The 15439-nt window shown below is 43.4% G+C and overlaps 1 protein-coding gene across 1 annotated transcript in view; it reads right to left on the reverse strand.

The window, feature by feature from the left end:
• The window catches only part of PEX3 (peroxisomal biogenesis factor 3), a 53550-nt gene extending 38295 nt beyond the window's left edge, over nt 1–15255 (reverse strand). Inside the window, exons 1-3 of the mRNA XM_082249938.1 lie at nt 15131–15255; nt 11970–12056; nt 800–931 (exon numbers count right to left, since the gene is read on the reverse strand). Of these exons, the coding sequence (XP_082106064.1) occupies nt 800–931; nt 11970–12039 (202 nt within the window). The 5' untranslated portion in view covers nt 12040–12056; nt 15131–15255. The remainder of the gene's footprint in view (nt 1–799; nt 932–11969; nt 12057–15130) is intronic.
• Between the last annotated feature and the right edge of the window lie 184 nt (nt 15256–15439).

A 15439-nucleotide genomic window follows, 5' to 3' on the forward strand; every position in this document is an offset into this window, starting at 1 on the left:
CATACAACGCAGGTCATGCTGTGGAGCCTATGGCATCTCAATGAGTGTTTTCTCCACAATGCTGCAGAGTACACTCCATGATGGTGAAGAAGTCAGTTCCATGACTGAGAGGTCATGTGACTAGACTTTCTTCCTCCAAGGTTTTTTTAATCCCTCAATCCTTGAAATGATTAAATCCCAAACAAAGCAAGTGCTAAACACATTTGTAAAGCACAGCGCTGTGCTTAACAAATGGGTGTGTTTTTTTCCCCCAAGCACCATAAGGGTCCTTTCACACGGGCGGTCCGTATGTCCGTTTTTCATCCCATTTTTTTGCAGATGAAAAACGGACATAATGCATGTCAATGGGATTGCGGATATCAGCGGATGACCATCCGCTGACATCCGATTTGCGTCCTTTCTGATCAGTTCCATTGGAACTGAAGAGAACCCTATTTTTCTTCCATTTAGAAAAACGGAACGGACGCCAAAAAACGGATGTCAGCGGTGTCATCCGCTGACATCCGCAATCCCATTGACATGCATTATCTCCGTATATCATCCGCAAACGGATGGGATGATAAACGGACATACGGACCAGGTAACACAAGTGTCATCCGTGACCGTAAAAATAAAAGTGCCAGAGTGGATCAAAAAACGGTCCGCAAAGGACCCTAAGGCACACCGTTACTTTATAAATAGGCCCCTGTGGTGTATTTACTATTTCGATTTATTTTATTCACATCTGTACGACTCTCAATTAAATATTATAGCTTTATCAGTTTGATAAAGTGTGGGCAGATTAAAAAAAAATAATAACCTGTCATGTTGCATGTTCTCTGGTTGCTTTCAAAATGATACTGCCTCCGTGCCTGGGCAATGTACTCAGCAGCTTCTCTCTCCTGGATTTCTCTTATTTTCTTCTGCGCGTACTTCCCCAGAAGATAAACACCTAGAAAAAAAAAAAAAACTTAATGGATTATCTTGCATACCATTTAAAAAATATCCACACAGATTGCATGCCCCTCACTCTCTCCTGATCCCTGTAAAAAGTAAAAGGAAATATTTAAAGCGTTACTAAACCCACAAAAGTAAAATCAGTCTGTATATACAGTAAAGCATGCTTGATATACTCACTGTGGAACCTAAGTGATTAATCCTGCGCACTGTGGAAAAAGGCTGTTTGATCCTGTGATCCTCCCCTTCTTCCACTGTCCCCAATTAATCTCCTGATAAGACAGAGCCTTTAGAGTCACTCTGCACATGCTCAGTTTGCTGTGTATTGCTAGAGAGTTCTTTTTTACTTGGGAGAGTGCATGTGATCAGCACAGGGCCAATCAGCACAGTCCAGGCAGATAGTCAGGGGTCCTGCAGCCAGTCAGAGGAGAATGAAAACTCCTCCTACAAGCTTTAACCAGACACTGATAGAAGTCACAAGACTGCTATATACTGCTGATGAGAAAAGGTATTTAGCAGTTTATATTTACTAAAACAATTTCATTTCCATGTTCTGTGTACTGTGGGAGAACAGATATAGTGAATGCAGGCTCCTGAGTTTAGTAACTCTTTAAAGAAATACAGAAGCTGCAGTTGCTAATCCTGCATTGTAAAAATTCTAGTTGCCTGGCTGCCCAGCTAATATAAAGATTTCAGTATTTTCTGAACAAGTACAAGAACCAGCATAAACATTAATTCTGACCTCATTGCCTAAGGGGGTGTAGACACCAAACCATATTGCACATTCCTTTAAGAAAATGAAGTCAATTATTCAGTTTGCTCTTTAACACCAACCCTATAGAGGGGGTATTGGAGGAAGCAGAAGAAAAAGCCAGGTGCTCAAGTACCTCAAGCAAAAGAATATAAATATACAATATAGAACTGAAATTGCTGGTACTGTTGGCTTACAAAATAGTCATGAGCCAATCGTGTGATATCTGCTTCACACAAATTTGTGCCCTGATTCCGTACACAGCGGTTGCTATTTTTACCAAATAATGTTATTGATTGTTGTAAAGTTGTATTATCAAAGAAGAATTTTGGGGGGTGTAACGGAACTGTGACCCCACAATGCGCTTTTGGGCTTCCATCAGAATACCGCTTCCTTCAATCTTTAACATAGATATCAGATATTTTAACCGCCCACATACTAAACTAGTTGAGAATAGCTTGAATAAGATCTGGAACATTTGTTAAACAAACTCACACCAAATATATACCACAGCAGGTCAGGTGCCTGATTACATTATCATATGCAGATGAAATTGTGTACAGAACTATAATTAACATATCTAAGGAGCAACCAAAACAAACAGTATTCTACTTTCCCACTAGCAACTAATAGATGACGGTGATTTAATTCAGGGATAGACCGATAAGGTTTTTTTCAGGGCCGATACCGATATTTTGGTCACAACATATCGCTATCGAACGATATGGGCCAATATTTTGTACATTTAAAGTTTTGAAAAATAAATACAATTTTTGACACAAATCTGGTACTGAAAATGTTCATTTTTGTTTAATGCTTAACTGCTGGCACCCTGTGGTAGGTGGCTGGCACCCTGTGGTGGGTGGCTGGCTGGCACCCTGTGGTAGGTGGCTGGCTGGCTGGCACCCTGTGGTGGGTGGCTGGCTGGCACCCTGTGGTGGGTGGCTGGCACATTGTGGTGGGTGGCTGGCTGGCACATTGTGGTGGGTGGCTGGCTGCTGGTACAGGGCCTGTGGGCGGCTGGCTGGTACAGGACCTGTGGGCGGCTGGCTGGTACAGGGCCTGTGGGTGTGGGTGCCTGGCTGGCACCAGGCTGCTGTGGGTGGGGTCTATGGCTGTGATACACTCCCACGAGACTAGTCCCAACTCTAGATGAGGCTGTCCAAGGCGAGGGAGGTGGCCTTAGAAGGCAGAATGACATCACAAAAATATCGGCAATATCGGCCAGTTCCAGGGCCGATACCGATATATCGGGGAAAGTGCATATCGGCCGCCGATAATCGGTCTATCCCTAATTACCTTGAGCTAACTAGCAGACTTGCCATCATCGAGCTCATGAAGTACAATATTCATTATTATAAGTGTAAACACTTCCCCACAGTGGACAATAGGTGAGTTAATCACAACAATCAACAATGTACAGGTGGTTGAGTTGATGACATTAGCATCTGCCATGAGTATGACTGTGCGGAGCAGTCCCCTTGGGCAATAAGCAGCTAGACCTTTAACATGAATCCTAGGCCTAGAGTCCCAGAGTATGTATGTCTTGGGGAAATGTGGACTTGAATCCAAAGTAACATTACTCCAAGGGTCCCCCCCCCGCATACAGGTAGCACTGCACTGTTGTAACTGTAGTCCTGAGGAGAGACTCTACTAGAGGAGATTGCTGGTAGGAGTGGAAAGAGCTGCATTTTTCCCAGGCTGTACAGGACACAGATTCCTCTTGCCATGAAGGAAACCGCAGAGTACACATCACTGCACAAAGTACACCACCGCAGTGCTACCTTACGTGGTCTATTGAACTCTTTCTGTTCAGCAGCTCCCTCCTCTTGCTGAGATAGCCGTTAGCCAGTTCAGCACCACATGGTAACATCTAGCTACACATGCATAAGATGATAAATAGCTTGGTAACCGAACCAAACATGTATGGAAGCTTTATGTAATGATTTGTAGATATATACAGGTGCATCTCATAAAAGTAGAATGTCACGGACTGTGGAAAGTTTTGCACTTCATTTGGAAATCAAGGTCCCAGAGTCTGGAAGAGTGGAGAGGCACAGAATCCAAGTTGCATGAGGTCTAGTGTGAAGTTTCCACAGTCAGTGATGATTTAGGGAGAAATGTCATCTGCTGGTGTTGGTCCACTGCGTTTTATCAAGCCCAAAATTAGCGCAGCCCTCTACCAGGAAATTATAAAGCACTTCATGCTTTTTCTCTGCTGACCAGCTTTTTGGAAAAGCTGATTTCATTTTCCAGCAGAACTTGGCACCTACCCACACTGCCAAAAGTACCAATACCTGGTTTAATGATTATGGTATTACTGTGCTTGATTGGCCAGCAAATTCGCCTGACCTAAACCCCATAGAGAATCTGTGGGGTATTGTCAAGAGGAAGATGAAAGACACCAGAACCAACAATGCAGATGAGCTGAAAGCTGCTATCAAAGAAGCCTGGGCTTCCATAACACCTCAGCAGTGCCACAGGCTGATCGCCTCCATGCCATGCCGCACTGATGCAGTCATTTATGCAAAAGGAGCCCCGACCAAGTATGGAGTGCATACTATACTGTACATGGACATACTTTTCAGTAAGCCAACATTTCTGTATTAGAAAACCTTTTTCTTTTTATTGGTCTTATGTAATATTCAAATTTTCTGAAATACTGAATTTTGGGTTTTCACTAGCTGTAAGCCATAATCATCAAAATTAAAAGAAAGAAATGCTTGAAAGATATCACTCTGTGTGTAACGCATCTATATAAAATATAGGAGTTTCACTTTTTGAATTAAATTACTGAAATAAATTAACTTTTCGATGATATTCTTATTTTATGAGATGCACCTCTAAGTCTCCATGTGGCTATCTCTGTTAATGACTGAATATACCTAATAGGGTAGCCATTGAGAAAAAAAACCTAAGGAAATGAGAAGTATGTTCATTGGAGGTCAATGAACCGGTAGAGCCCATTTCTGACACATGTTGTTTACAGGTAAAAATCTGTATTTTTAGCTAGAAAATTACTTAGAACCTCCAAACATTATATATATATATTTTTTTTTTTTTAGCAAAGCCTGTGGAGAATAAAATGGCGGTCGTTGCAATATTTTTTGTCACGCGGTATTTGCACAGCGGTCTTTCAAACGCCATTTTTTTGGAAAAATTACATTCCACTGCATTTAAAAAAAAACTAAACAGTATTGTAAAGGATGATGTCATGCCAAGTAAACAGATACCTAACATGTTACGGTTTAAAATTGCGCACACCTGCGGAATGGTGACAAACTATGGTCAATAAAAATCTCCATAGTCAACGTTTTAACATTTTTTTAACGGTTACCAGTTTAGAGTTACAGAGTAGCCCTTTTTGCTTTTTTAATTATTGCTCTCACTCTGGCGACCGCGGCGATACCTCACATGTGTGGTTTGAACAGCGCTTTTATTTGTGGGCGCGACTTTCATATATGTTTTCTTTTGTGCGCAAGCTCTCGGCGATGGGGGAGCTTTAAAATAATTTTTTTTATTTAATTTTTTAATTTTAGCACAGGTTTTTTTAAAAAAAATAAAAAAATTGAATCGCTTTTATTGCAGTCACAAGCAATGTAAACATCCCTTGTGACAGCAAAAGGCAGTCACAGATACTCTTTATGGATGGATCTGGGGTCTAAAAGACCCCAGACCCCTCCACTGCACTTCAATGTATTCAAAATGCCGAAAGCTGCATTTTTGAATACTGTCACTTTTTTAAATTCGGCGCCTTTAACCGCCGAGTAACCCGGATGTGTTGTCATAAACACCGCTTCCGGGTTACATCATCAGAGACCCGATCGAAGCCGAATCTGGCTTTGTTAGGGACGCCAAACAGCCGGCGGAGGTGCCAGCTGGTTGCTCTGATCTCCCGATGGGCCAGGAGACCCGGGCAGAGCCGCGGAAGGCGACGGGAGGGGGGCGTCCCCTTATGCTTGCTGAGGTAACAACCGAGTGGCTCCAGAACCACTTCTTGCAGCCGACGTAGGGCTATGTCAGTTTGCGGGAAGTGGTTAACATTGATGATCAGATGCATGAGTGATTCAGGATTTGCCTGCTCAGTGGGGGGGGGGGGGGATCTCTCCGTTAATCCCCGCTGAGCAGGCAGATGACAGGTCTGTGTCCGCGCCACTATGCAGACGGACACAGACTGATGTTCTCTATGGGGCAGTCGGATGTCAGCGGACCAGAAAGAACAATGGGTGGTCCGATCAGGTCTGCTGGAAAAACGGACAGGCGGGCCCAATTGCTCTGCTGATGTGAAATGGGTCTCAGTCTCAGATTACATCTGTCAGTATAACAAAATCACTTACTAAACAAAAAAAAATTGGTTAAAAAATAATCTGTATCCCAAATCAGTTTTACTTCCAACACCAATTCAGACAGAAGGTTTAATTGGTCTTGAGCAGTGGTCGACAACCTATCGGGCCTCATGGACCACTTAACTCACATTTTTGAATCCCTCGGACCACTAACATGAATTTTACATGCCTTATACAAACAATGCTCAGGCTCCTTGCCCCTCTCCCCCTGGATCACACTGCTGTCTTATACACACAATGCTCGAGGTCTCTGCAACACTGCTGCCTTACACAGAATCATCATTGGATCTCACTTCCTTATCCACCCACGTGCTTGAGCTCCGTGCTTCCTCCCACAGCCTGTGATCAGCACTGCCATTGGAAGTCCTCTCCTTCTTCACCTCCTGCTATCTGCACTCACCTCTCTCGGAGTTTACAGGAGCTAGAACTACAGCGGAAGCATCAGGTATCAATGTGCGCTGACAGTTTTGACTGTCAGCACACATTGAGATTTGAGAACAACACTGGAAACAACATTGGGTGGTATAAATCCTCAAAAATGTTGACTTGTGGCAGAATTCCTGGGGACCACCAAAATTTCCTTGTGGACCATCATTGGTCCACGGATAACTAGTTGGCAATTGCTGATCTAGAGCACAGACAAATTCGACAATGGATTTGTTCAATATTTAGGGTTTGATTTACTGAAACTGGAGAGTGCAAAATCTGGTGCAGCTGTCCATGGCAGCCAATCAGCTTCTAACTTCAGCTTGTTCAATTAAACCCCTAGCGGTATTCCCGGGGTTAACTTTCAGTACCAAAAGTGGTAACCCCCGAGCCACACTCAGGATTACCCCACAATGTTACTCGCCTTCCCTGCGCTCCCCTGCCAACCTCCCCGGCATTCTCCCCGGCATCCTGACAGTCTCTCCCCACTCTGTGCATGGCCGATTGCCGGCACTTGCCTTCCGGTTCCCTCCTGCGAGCGTTGCAACGCAGGGGGTGGAACCGGCGGCAAATTCAAAAGTGTAAAAACACAAATGACATGATACAAAGCTGTGATCCTAACGGATTACACTGTATCATGCCATTTCAGCACAGGATTGCACCTGGTGACTTTTGCGGTGCCTTGCCTGTGCTTTTCGTTCTTTTTGCGCAAAAGCACTTTTAGAAGAACTGGAAAACAGCGACAGCCAAACTGGGTAACTTGAAGAACTGAGCGATAGCGATCAGTGGAAAATGTCGTCATCAGGTACGGAAAGTGATCACAGCGATGATTCTGATGTCTCTTTCTGGCACATAGCAGAAAAATATATCAGCGCAAGCAAGAGAACAAATATTACAAAGCAGCTGACACCAAGGTAAAAATACAGAAAACCTTAAAAAGTCCAACAAGATATGCTGAAGAAGTCCCGCCCACGGACGTAACGCGTGCGGAAGAGGGAGGAGATCGTGACGTCACCCGCAGTCCCTGTCAGCGGAGCGTGGCTCTGTTTGTCTTGTTTGCTGATAATGCTGTTTTTCCTTCTGAATCAAGCAAGAGGCTGTCTTATTGTTTTTCAATAAATGTGGTATTACATGCATAATACGCTATGATCCGCCTCTTGCTTTTTCTGGGAAATATCTTCATCTGAACTTGGGAGAAGGGGATACATGTAAAAGGTCCGATGATCCAGTGTGGAGATTTGACTATGCTGATTATTGAATAAGGCTGCTTACTCTCAGCCTTCAGGTGAGAGGCTAAAACCACTGGTGGAGGATATTAGCACTGAGTGTGAGCACCTTGTATCTGGATATTGTCAAGCACTGTGCACTTTTTCCCTTGGACTTTCTTGGACTGTTTTAACCCCTCCCTCCCTCATTTTTAAGAAGTATTACAGCGATCTTTTATGAATGATCTTTTATGAATGATTTTTAGATATTTATTGACCATTTGAGCGCTGCACTTTTTTCTTGTTGGTCTTTCTGGCACATAGCTTGTGGAATTTGGGAAGTATATAAAATGATTCTTCACAATTTCCAACAGAGCCATGTGCCAGAAAGAGACATCAGAATAGTCGCTGTCGTCACTTTCTGTACCTGATGACAAATTTTCCCACGAATCGCTATAGCTCAGTCCTTCAATAACTCAGTTTCACTGTCGCTGTTTATCAGTTTGTCTAAAAGCGATTTTGCGCAAAAAAACACTTTTTGGACGCCATATTTCTCAATTTTTCAGGCACAAAGAACTGGAAAAGCACAGGCAGGGCACTGGAAAAGTCACCAGGTGAAATCCTGTGGTGAAATGGCATGATACAGTGTAATCCGTTAGGATCACAGCTTTGTATCATGTAATTTAGTGTGCTTACATTTTTTAAACTGCCGCCGGTCCCACCCCCCTGGGTCACAACGCTCGCAGGGAAGGGAAGTGGAAGACAGGTGCCGGCATCAGTCGAGCAAACAGCAGGAGGACGGTGGGGGATCGCAGGGGAAGGTGAGTTTTAACAACAGATTTCCATGTAAAAGAATGTACCGCTTTTAGCACTGAAATCTGTACATAATCAGATGGCCAGGGAGGTTAAGCTTTGACAAAAAAAAAACCTGGAAGCCGATTGGTTTCTATGCAGAGCTGCGCCAGATTTTGCACTCTAGTTTTAGTAAATCAACCCATTAGTTTTTATTGTATTAGTCTTTATTTTATTTAAGTCAATCTAATCACAAATGTCTGTAAAATAGTAAGGGAAAGGACTGGCATGTCTGTGAATACAAAACATTGTACCTTAGCGAATACAAAAACATTGGTTTGGGCACAATTGGGTTAGAGACGCGGGGGCGGATTTAGGAAAGGTAAATAGGCTGTTTTCTGTGCAGGGGAATCTTCAATTAGCTTAGTGAATAAGGTGAATCTGTGCAGACTTCAATCATCTAATTATAAAATGTTATGTATATGTTGGCTGTTGCTTTCATAAAAAAAAAATGAATTAAAACTTCAGTGTGTGTATACATATGCAATGCAAATCAATCAAAATAAATTATTCAGTGACATGATACATTTTTTCACATTTGAAAGCAAAATACACAGTTTATATGTGAACACACAATTCATATGTGACACATTCCTCTTCCACTCATATGACAGCTTTTCTTATTGGTGTACACCTTGTGCCAATCTTCTTTAATCCTTCACCCTTGTGAGTCTTCAATGACATTAGTATGCTGCGACTCCCACCACCTTTCACCATTGTGCTTACCACCAATATAGACCTCTTCCCAGGTCTAGAAGTGCCTTCCCCTTCCGGGGTATATATCCAGGCTTCTCTGCTAGGTAGTCTCCTTCCTTCCTCTGCTTTCCACAATGGATATACACTTTTCTGGGTATACCTCGTATGGCCCTTTTGGTCTGCAATCCTTTTTTTTCCACCGTTAACTTCATTTAGGACAAATGGACTCCCATGGTGTAATATTTTAAAACTTCCACATTTATTAAAGTAATTCACACATCCATTTAAAACAGAAATAATGCGCTGGTATATAAAGGCATACAGCAGGGCCGCTTTTTAAAATACTACAACATGGGAGTACATTTGTCTTTAATGAGGTTAATGGTGGAAGATAGAGGGTTGCAGACCAAAAGGGCCATACGAGGCTTACCCAGAAAAGTGCATATCCATTGCGGAAAGTGGAGGAAGGAAAGAAATTGATCATGTTACTAATTCATTTATTTTGATAGATTTTTATTGCATATGTATTACACACGGTGAAGTTTAATTTGTTTTTTTTTTTTTTGTTTTTTTTTTTTTATTTATGAGAGGCACAGGCAACATATACAGTATCTCACAAAAGTGAGTACACCCCTCAAATTTTTGTAAATATTTTATTATATCTTTTCATGTGACAGCACTGAAGAAATGACACTTTGCTACAATGTAAAGTAGTGAGTGTATGGCTTGTATAACAGTGTAAATTTGCTGTACCCCCAAAATAACTCAACACACAGCCATTAATGTCTAAACCACTGGCAACAAAAGTGAGTACAAACCTAAGTGAAAGTGTCCAAATTAGGCCCAATTAGCACACTGCCATCTGATAGCACTTATCACGTAGAAGTTAATGGTGCGTGGGATAACACACACTGGTTTATTAATCATCTAAATATGTGCAAGCAAACTTTTTTTTTGTTCTCAATGCACATGATTGGGTATTCTTTGCAAAATGAATTATCACCACATTCACTAAACTAAGTGAAAATCCCCTTGCAAAGTAAACATCCTTTTTGGCTTTAGTAGATCAACCTCATGGACTCAATCGTTTGTATCTGAAGGCATTAAAGCAGCCAGGCAATATTTCAACACATAGGTATACCCTATTGCCTTGGCATATATGAAATCAACTGAAAAAATTAATCCCCAATCCCAAAGTTCAGCCTTCGCTAAAAAGTACTGGACAGAAATTAAACACATTTTTATATAGCAAAAGACATTTTGGAAACAATTGTCAGTGCCATTACTATGAATAAACGGATCACATAAAATACAGAGGAGGTGAATGTCTAAAGGACACGTGCTGCCAAAAAACATGGGGACTTTTGACAGTATAAATGCAGCCATGTCACTAATCTAGATGTAGCACCCTACAAGGTAGACGCTAGGCAAAAGTTTAGTGGGCCTTGGTTGCCTAACAGCAGGGCCATGATTTTCAGCTGGGCTGTCATGTCTCCAAGGTGTTGCTATTGAGGGTGGGGAGTTTCCCCACTGGCTCAATGAGAGGGTTCTCATTGGGCAGTGGAGGAAACCCAATCAGTGGCAAATTCAGGCTTGTATCTACCCCAGAAAGGCAGATTCTGCCGCACAGGATTCTGGGAGTGGGCATAAGTTTGAAGGGAGCGCATGACGCAGCGTCTTTGGTGGGAAGCAGAGTCCCAGGAGGGAGAGTATGGCTGCCTCTCCTCCTGTCAGAAGGATCGGGTGTCCCAGGTGGCTTGCCTGAGGGGACAGAGAGCTCAGCTGAGCTGCAGAGAGGATCCGGTGTGCCAAAGTCCAGCGGAGTAGAGGGGTTCAGTTGCAGGAAAGCATTCCAAGTTCGTGAGCACTGTAACTGCCCCTGGGGTCTGCCTAGCTGAGAGGGGCCGCTCCGATGAAGGTCCAAGGGATCCAGGAATTAGCTAGCGGTAAAGGGGGTGCCAGTGTGACCCTGAAGAGTCAGAGAGGGTGCCTAGAGAGAGGACCCTGAAGTGTAGAGGGGGTGCCTCGGGAGAGGACCCTGAAGAGTAAAGAGGGTGCCAGCAGTTGGGCCCTGAAGAGTTAATGTGTACAGCGTGCAGTGTACAGTGTTGAGAGTTGCAGCAGCACCAGCAGTTACAGAGAGCTACCTCAGTCAATGAAGGGCTGGAAGGAACTGTTTACTGGACTTTTGAGCTAAACAGAGTGTCAAGAGTCAAGTTTCACTACAGTCCAGGATCTTTTGAGTTAATCAGAGGGTTACAAGTCAAGTTCTAGCACAGTTCAGCAGGACAGCATTTTTCAAGCGCCAGTAAGCATTGGTCGGCATCCAGCTGGCGTCAAGACAGCGCTAACAGGCATTTTTCTGCAATGTGACCCAGTTATACCTAGTTAAGCCAGAGTAGTATCCCACTCATTCCCTTCTCCCATCCCCATTATAAAATAAACAAAACAAACCAAAGATGCCGGAATGGTCATTGTCTCAGCTTTCACACTTGGGTATTTAGCTTAAACGGGCTGAAGGTATTACCGGTAACAATGGCAGACCCATATCAGGCCCAATGCTTGGAAATCCTGCTACATAGGTAATACACACAATTTATTTTATTAGTTCAACAGAAATCTTAATTTTTTATAGTTTTTTTTTTTTTCTGCCAATACATGCAGTAAAGCAACATAAAAAACAAGTTGAGGGTAGCTGTTGTTTTTACAATTGCACTGCACCATACACTAGCATTTAAGCTGATAATAAAAAATTACCTCCTGCAAATGCACCAAAGAAGAAGAATTTTTTCTTATGACGCTTCAAGAAATTCCAGACAGACAGCATTGCTATTGTTAAAAGGTGGTCTAGAATGAAACAAACAAAAGGATAAAGTGAGATAAAATCATTTTATTTTATGGCACATTGGCAAGGTTAAAAAAAGGTTTTTACATTTTCACCTAATACCACAACAAATCCAACTGACTTTTTTTTATTATGGGGCTTGTTATTAAATTCACAGAAGAGTCACTGAACATACCAATAAATGCCACTAAAAAATTAATAAGAGGGATCCCCTATTATCTTACAACAAACACATGTTGTCATGCCTTACCAAGTTCCAGTTACAAGCGAAGCAATTTGGGTAAGCCACTGCAACTGGATCCATGGTGCCCAGAACAAGGGACTTGAGTGCTGGGAGTTACATATCAATAGGTTTAGGAGAAAACACTCTTGAACAGACTTGTATCTGACAGGTTAATATAAGCAGTACAACTAGCTCCTAGATGAAATAGAGCAGCTAAAGCAGGAACCCAAAGCAGTGCGAAAAAAGACTAAAAATCAAAGTATGAATAACAGAAAACCTTTATAATCTCAAGCTTCTGAGGGAGTAACCTAAAGGGTACTCACAGTGAGTGGCAGTACACATGCCGCAGTATACACTGTGCCTAGTGAGTGGCAATGGCAATGTTGCTGTATGCACAGTGACTACAGTGAATAGCAGTGTCAATGCTGCTTTATGTGTAGCAACCACGGGAAGTGGCACTGGCAATGTTGATGTATGAATTGCAGAGCATCCACAGTGAGCAGAAATGGCAACGCTGTTCTATGTACAGCACCCACAGTGAATGGCACTGCCAATGCTGGTGTATGCACATTGCCTTCACTATGTGGCAAGCACACTGTTGCTGTATGTGCAGTGACTGCAGCAAGTAGCAGTGCAAATGCTGGTGTATATATGGTGCCTGCAGTAAGTGGCAGTGCGAATACTGCTGTATGCACAGCTCCATGGGCAGTGGCAGTGCACATGATGGTGTATGCACATCACCCATGGCAAGTGGCAATACCAGTATATGCATTTATAGTAAGTGGCAATGGAAATATTGCTATATGCACAACACATATAGTGAGTGATAGTGCCAATCCTGCTGTATACACAGTGTTTCCAGTGCCAATGGTGCTGTAAGCACAGCACCCACAGTGCATAACAGTGGCAATGTTAGTGTATGCACAGTGCCTACAGAAAATGGGAGTGCCAATGCTTCTGTATGCAAAGCACGCACTAAGAGTTGCAATGGCAATGCTATTGTATGCACAGAGCCCACAGTGAAAGACCGTGCCTATGCTGGCATGCGCACAGTGATCACTGTGAATGACATAACCAATGCTGCAGTATGCAGAACACCCGCAGGGAATGGAAGAGGCAATGCGAGTGTATGCACAGTGCCCACAGTAAGTGTCCGTGCAAATGCTGGTGTATGCACAGTACCTGCAGCAAATGGCAGTGCTAATACTGCTGAATAAATAGCTCTAGCAGGTAGAGGCAGTGCACATACTAGGGTATGCACAGTACCCACTGCATGTGGCAGGAGCAATTCCAGTGTGTGCACAGCGCTCACAGTAATATTCAACAGCAACGCTATTGACAAATACTATGGACAATAGCAATGCTGGTGTATGTACAGCCCCCACAGTAGCAGTGCATATTATAATGTATGCACAGTTCCGACAGTGAACAGCAGTGCCAATGCTACTGTATGTGTAGTGACCACAGGAAGTGGCATTGGCTATGTTGATGTATGCAGAGTATCCACAGTGAGTGGAAATGGCAACGCTGGTGTATGTACCGCACTCACAGCAAATGGCACTGACAATGCTGATGGTGCCTACACTATGTGGCAATCACACTGTTGCTGTATGCACAGTGGCTGCAGCAAGTGGCAGTGCAAATTCTGATGTATACATGGTGTCTGCAGTAAGTGGCAGTGCTAATGCTGCTGTATACAAAGCTCCATGGGCAGTGGTAGTGCACATGATGGTGTATACAAAGCACCCATGACAAGTGGCAGTGGCAATACCAGTATATGCACCCATAGTAAGTGGCAATTGCAATATTGCTGTATGCACGACATCTATATTTTGTGACAGTGCCAATCCTGCTGTATATGCAGTGCCAATGCTGCTGTATCAACAGTGCATGACAGTGGCAATGCTGGTGTATGCACAGTATCCACAAAGAATAGGAGTGCTAATGATTCTGTATGCAAATCAGGAACTGGGAGTTGCAATGGCAATGCTGGTGTATGCACAGTGATCATTGTGAATAAGAGTGCCAATGCTGCAGTATGCAGAGCACCCGTAGGGTATAGCAGTGGCAATGCTGGTGTATGCACAGTGCCCACAGTAAGTGTCAGTGCAGATGCTGGTGTTTGCACAGTACCTGCATTAAATGGCAGTGCTGTATAAACAGTAATATTAAGGAAAGCCAGTAGCAATCCTACTGCATGCACAGCGTCCACAGTAATTGGCAATGTTGCTGTATGTACAGCGCTTGCAGTGACAGTGGCAATGCTAGTGTATGCACTGTGCCCAATGTAAATGGCAATGCTGGTGTATGCACAGTATCGGTAGTGAGTTGCAATGCTAATACTGCTCTGTTGACAACTCTGGCATGTAGAGGCAGTGCACATACCGGTGTATGCACAGCTCTTATAGTATGTGTAAATGGCAATGCCGGCATATGCAGAGCGCCCTTATTAAGTGGCAGTTCCTTATGCATAGTGCCTGCAATGAGTGTTGGTGGCAATGCTGGCATATGCAGAACGCCCTTAGTAAGTGGCAGTTCCTTATGCACAGTGCCTGCAATGAGTGTTGATGGCAATGCTGCTGTATACCCAGCCTCTAAGTTGTATGCAGACATACTACTGCCAGGTTGCAGATACTGGTAAGGTATGGTGCTGTGTAAAGTGTCACACATAGCTCCTAGCTCTCTGTCCCCCAGGGTCTGAAAGCAGGACAACACCCTGGTCTCAGAGCAGCTTTCCATTATCCCAGGTCACAGCAGGTGAACAGGGGGTACACGTGTGCAGAATTGGGCAATTCATGTACCTTATCATTACACCCCCTGCTGCTCTCTTATACAGCCGTGTAACAATACCTTCTCTCTGGATTCTCTCCTCTCCCTCCCCTGACTAGTTAATCTGGTATTCAGCAGCTTCTTTCTTCCACTACTCCAGTGTGTCTCCTCTCTTGCCTCCTTCTGCGCTCCAAGCCTCGTTCTGGTGGTGACTATTTCCGCGTTCCACACCTCCCTTTCATCTTCCATCTACTACTCTGTCTCGCCTCTCCCTTTACCCCAAACCCTGCAACCTTGTGCGGGTTCAAAACAAAACTTTCTTCAGATGTGTAAGTATTAAATCATAATTCCAATATAGCAAGCAGGATGATAAAATATTTTCCTTTTATA

Source organism: Pelophylax lessonae, assembly GCF_965119305.1.
Source record: "Pelophylax lessonae genome assembly, chromosome: 3".
NCBI lineage: Eukaryota > Metazoa > Chordata > Amphibia > Anura > Ranidae > Pelophylax > Pelophylax lessonae.